The sequence below is a fragment of the Carassius auratus genome, chromosome 47 (assembly GCF_003368295.1).
Source record: "Carassius auratus strain Wakin chromosome 47, ASM336829v1, whole genome shotgun sequence".
NCBI lineage: Eukaryota > Metazoa > Chordata > Actinopteri > Cypriniformes > Cyprinidae > Carassius > Carassius auratus.
The window spans coordinates 12,368,829-12,374,726 of record NC_039289.1 but is presented as its reverse complement, the minus strand read 5'-3'; the positions used below and the strand labels follow the sequence as shown (position 1 = coordinate 12,374,726).

At 35.1% G+C, this 5,898-nt stretch overlaps 1 protein-coding gene across 1 annotated transcript; it reads right to left on the bottom strand.

Moving 5' to 3' along the window:
- Nucleotides 1-513: 513 nt before the first annotated feature.
- LOC113065130 (complement factor H-like) lies at nt 514-5,083 on the bottom strand. Its single transcript, XM_026236332.1, has 13 exons — nt 4,976-5,083; nt 4,613-4,780; nt 4,425-4,530; nt 4,244-4,320; nt 3,886-4,068; nt 3,563-3,730; nt 2,732-2,926; nt 2,473-2,652; nt 2,215-2,391; nt 1,907-2,080; nt 1,592-1,768; nt 1,355-1,510; nt 514-670 (listed from the first exon to the last, which is right to left on the bottom strand). Exons 1-13 carry the CDS (start codon nt 5,043-5,045, stop codon nt 666-668), a joined length of 1,836 nt encoding a protein of 611 aa, XP_026092117.1. The 5' UTR covers nt 5,046-5,083; the 3' UTR covers nt 514-665.
- Between the last annotated feature and the right edge of the window lie 815 nt (nt 5,084-5,898).

Sequence of the window (5,898 nt, the reverse complement as noted above, 5' to 3'; positions counted from 1 at the left end):
GGTTCTCTGCAAACAGGCACAGCCGGATAATAAACAGTCCAATGACAGTATAACTCACAGCTGCAATAATGACTAAACAATCCACGGACAAGACAGGACAGGACAGGACAGGACAGGACAGGACAGGACAGGACAGGACAGGACAGGACAGGACTAGGAAACAGACGTGTCTCACGAAAGGTCATCGAATAATCCGACAATGAGACAGGGCTAGAAAGAGAGAATAAGAAGCAGAGACAATCAAGGGCAAAAGAGGGACAGGTGAGGGAATGAAAAGGGGAGACAGCTGAAAGTGATAATGAGCGGAGGAGTGTGCGTGATAGAGTGAGTAAGTGATCACAAGAGGGAGACAGAGACAGAGGAAAAGACCAGGATCATGACAATTCTAAACGATGTTAACATTAATACATAGCCTTTCATACTTTTTATGCTAACAAACAGAAAAGTTATAAAATTCTACATAAGTAATAAGTATAACAAAATATTTCTTGAGATGATTTATTCAGACCATATCTGAAATCCATAATTTTACAGGAACACGATTAGTTTAATTCTGATGTGCCTCAGGAACTAAACTGAGCAGACTGGAGATGGTGTGGCGTTACTGGAGATGTCTTCTGCTGGGTGCGCGCTTCTTTCTTGTACTCCTTTCATACTTCTTGTCTTTAGCCTTAAAGTAGAATAGAAATACAAGATTGTCTGCCTGGATGAGATGGAAATTTTCATTGGTGAATATACTTAACTTGACTGATGAATCAAAATCAGACTGCATTGACTGACACAGGTGAACTACTACTAGCAGAACAGAACTTATAGAATATTGCTCAAGCGCGACTGAACGAATCACCCCCGAGATGACTCGTTCTTCCTGAGTCACATTAAAGATTCATTTAAAATGAACGAATTGTTCAAGAACGACACACTACAGGCTGTTCCTCCTAGAAATGCCTGCGTTACTGAAATCATCACATCTGAGTGGATATCAGCACCATCACGACGAATCACCGGACTCCTCTGGACCTGCAACACTGCTTTAATACAGCACTAATAATAAACTAATTTAATTTGTAGTTAACTGGTTAATATGTTTAATAATTAACTGGCTTTCGGGGTCTAGGCTTGTTTATTTTTATTATTATAATTTGTTTTTAATGACACGAGACTTTGTGACTTCCTGACCTTCATCTACTTCATACTTATATATACAATAGAAATATAAAAAATTGTTATAATAGTCATTTCATAATATATATAATATATACCTATATTGTTGAGAGATTTTACTGTCCATGCAGCCCACTGAATGCACAGCTGCTCCTATTACAAACATGTAATAAGAGTTTGAGACACTCACCCTTACACACTGGTTTCTCCCATCTACCATTGGTGCATTTTATGGAGCGGTTAGTTGACATGAACCCTGGATCACATTCCACATCAGCAGTTTCTGGATCACGAAGGGTTAGTTTTCCATGGTGGACACTGGGAAGAGCACCACATTCTTCCTCCCCTGTAAAGACCAATGACAGGAAGCACTTTTCAGTACACTATCATTCATCAAACTCCTGAGACTGACAGTAATAAAACTCACGGATGCAGCGAGGCTCTTCAAACTGAGATCCTTTTCTACATGTAACTGAACCCCACCAGTTCCCAGAGAATGGTTTATAACCCGGGTCGCAGGAGTAAAAGATTTCTTCCTTGTTGGAGGGGTCGATGTGTATGAACCCATTTTCCAAGAACGATTCACGGCACAGTTTTGAAATTTCTTTGAGAAAACAATTTCAAAATTCTGATTTAATATGTTTTTTAGTGCAGATATGTGATGAAATAATTGAATAATGAATCAAGCTTTATCACGATATTCAATGAAATTAAAGACAAAATGTCAATAAAATGAACATACTAACGCATTGCTGTATGCCTCTCCACTGGCCCTCGGGATCACAGGTGATTTGCACAGACTCCTCAGGTTCAAATCCAGAGCGACATTCATATCGTATACTTGAATAGATTCCATAGTATGATCTCTGACGTCCCACAATCTCTGCATTTGGGATGGTGGGTGTTGCACACATTTCTGTAAAACATCCATCAAACTAATAAAAAATCATGAATGCACAGATATATAATACTTTGACTGGATATTATAAAATTGTTGTTTCACCACATTCAGTGGAATTAGAGACAACATGTCAATAAACTGTAAGATACCAGTGCATTGCTGTATGCCTCTCCACTGGCCCTCGGGATCACAGGTGATTTCTACAGGCTCCTCTGGTTCAAATCCAGGATGACATTTATATTTTATTCTGGATTTGATTTTGTACTTTTCCCTCTGACCTCCATCAGTCTCTGTATTTGGAATGTTAGGCGCTGCACACATTATTTCTATAAAAAAATCATCACAATCAAGTTAAAATTGATAGTATGTTAGTAGCAAAGATTGTAATACTCTACAGCAGAACAGACCAGCACAGAGTGGATTTGGTGTCCATCCGTCTCGTGTACACGTGGCCTCTGCCTCTGCCTCTGTTGGACGATATCCAGACTCACAACGGTATGATCTCTTTACTCCTAATTTCTTATCTCCGCTGAAGTAATAATACGGACTATACACATGCTGGTCATATGGAGTTTCACATGTAATCTCTGAAACAAGATTCACATACTTTTAATAACATGCAATAAATTAATCACCAAATCCAGAAATGTTTCTCTATAACCTTACCTGCACAAACAGGCTCATTGTCCCACTTTCCATCAGCTTTGCATGTAAATGTTCTTTTGGTTTCTTTTGGACCAAAGAACCAGTATTTTTCAGAGCAGGTGATCTCCACACTTTCTCCAGCTCTGAAAATAGTTTTACCATGTGGGATGATCATTTTTACTCCATATGTTGTTGACTTCAGCACACAGTTTACTTCTGTACAAGACATAATTAATCAGAACTAAAGGTAAGAAATGAAGCATAAAGAATCTGTGAAAATAGATTTAATGCTTTGTCTTTTGCAGGAGACAGACCATTCTGGATATACTGTATATGTGTGTGTGTGTGTGTGTGTGTGTGTGTGTGTGTGCTAAAATGAAAAGAAAGAAAAAGGGAGATTAAATAATAAACATATAATAAACAAATAATACAATTTTGAAACAATGATTATAAATTAAAATAATTGTAGTAAGTAGTTATTAAAAAAAGAGTAAAATACAACTAACATTAAAATAAAAAAAATAAAAAAAACACTGGGAACACATTCATCAAGCTCGACCTTGAATTTAAATTAAAAGTCAAACTAAGATTAAACTATTTTTTAAACGTATAGTCATATTTAGCCATATTTAACTGATTGATAACTTGATTTGTAGTTTTGTTTTTGAATTTGACAATTTTAATATAAGGTTAATGACTATTATTATATATTTTTACAATGTTTCAGTTCATGTGTGACCCTACCATGTTTTTTTTTTTTTTTTTTTTTTTTTTTTTTTTTTTTTGCATTATGAAAGTATTTGAGTATTATTTCCCATAGGAATAGTTTATTATGTAACACTGGTGGATTACCATCACATTCTGGTTTCACAGTCCAGCCAAATTTAGCACATTTGGGGATTCCCTCTCTGGGCTTGAACGTTTTATCGCATTTGTATTTTAATGGGGCATCTTTCTTGTATTTTCGCTGTAAATCAAGAACATATCCATTTGGTATGGGGGGTGCTGTACATGTTATGTCTGTATCTAAAGTGAGAGAAACAATAATAATTAATGTGGAGGCATCTGTGATATTTGAGTGAAGATATATATATATATATATATATATATATATATATATATATATATATATATATATATATATATAAAAGGAAATTAATTAAAATGAAATGAACCTTTGCACTTTGGAACAACGTCACTCCATTTTCCCGTCTCTTCGCAGTGAATTTCACTACTTCCGTCTATCATTTTGTCAGAAGATACACACTCGAAGCGAATAACATCACCATAACTTCCTTCCGTTGTGTTACCCGACGCAGTCACCCCCTCATCTGTGCGGATGGCTGGACATTTCACCACTGAATATGAAAATAAAGAGAAATAAAGAAACCAACAGACCAGTCACTCAATAATAAATCAATAAATATTTTTAGTTATCATTCTCATCTAGCTTATGAGTCACAATTCTATGATGGAGAGGTGCGAGAAAAGAAAAAAAAGAAGAGGAAAAACAGTGACTTTGGTAAATCGTACCCTCACAGACAGGGACAGTGTTGTCCCATCCTTGAGCTCTGCAGCTACGATGATTGAAACTGCTTGTCATTTCATACCTGTGAACACAATGTTTTTACAAGTACAAGAGTATCAGACTCAAGAGTAATATTTAAATTTCATATGATTAAAAAGTGAATAAAAAGAGCATAAGCATATTTACCCTTTATTGCACTTGTACACCACTGTTACTCCAAAAACAAACTCTGTACCCCCTTTAAGTTCAAAACTACCATTTGGTGTGTCGCCTGGATGACTACATTGTTTTTCTGCAGAAATCAAAGAAGTTTTACTTTACATGGTAACATTGATTTAATAACTATGTGACGATAGTATTGACCATTCTCTTACTTGCACATGGTCGCTCAATGGTTTTTTTCCATTCTCCCTTTTCACATTTTAATCTATAAAAGCCAATATAACCTGTCCTGCAGATCAATTTCACTCTTTCACCATCAGCGTATGAAGCTTTCACAGCTGGTTCTGTGTTTTCATATATAATGTTCTCTCGAAGACATTCTGTGAAAAACAAACAAAAAAGACATAGTTGCTTTATTTATATTAAATTCACAACTAGTGAACACTCGCTAAAGCCACATGAATGTACAGTTAAATGTTCTGGGAACTGCATAAAATATAACATTTATACTGAAGTCAGTAAATCTAAATGAAAAAGACATGCAAATTAATATCAACAAGAACAAAATCACTTGCCTTGACATCGGGTACAATTTAAGAAAAACAACAAAAAGCCGAAGCCGAGGAGTTTTACAGGAACTCTCATTCTGAGCTCAGTTCACTAATACTTTTCTGTCTCTGAAATCTCTGAAACTATTGTCTGCTGTGGATCAACAAGTAAATCATTTACTAGTGTCAAAATAATGTCTTTCTTTCGCCAAAGCTCTCTGAGCACAAGCAATATTTCCTAAAATAAATAAATACATAAATAAAACTGATATCTGATGCAGCAACTCATCTTTGTTATTTGGACACACCAAGAAAATACCTTAGAGAAGTCAAACTTCTTGAGTCAAAAGCCAGATTTTAAAATAACTGCCATATTTACTGTGTAATCCTGTTAGATGTTTTTAACTGGTTCATGTATTTTATATATTGATTCAAGATGAACATAATGTGATGAATGTATCTGTGTCATTAGAATTGAGTGAGATGAAAGAAAGAAGATTCACAACACTTTCAAGACTTCATACATTACAGTAGTAATTTACAAAATTGCAAAACTGCTAAACAAAAGACAGAATTAGTGTTTGACACATATCTGTCTTCGCTTAAATTGCTCTTGTCCCCTAGATGACCTGCTGGTCCTCCTTGTCTCACAATGAAAACTGTTGTTGTTTATAACCTTAAAAGTCGAATGTCATTTACTGGATCTTACAGTGTGGACTTGGTAAACACTGACATGTTAAACTCAAAGGTCGTTAACTTTATTTGCGAATGGTTTGCATGTGCTAACAGAGACTCGGCACAAGCAATGAATATGTTTGAAATGGGGCCTCTTTTAAAAAATACTAGATATGCATATATATATATATATATATATATATATATATATATATTTTTTTTTTTAAGGCTGCTGCACACCTTTACATAAATGTCAAAATTAAAGATAAATGTGA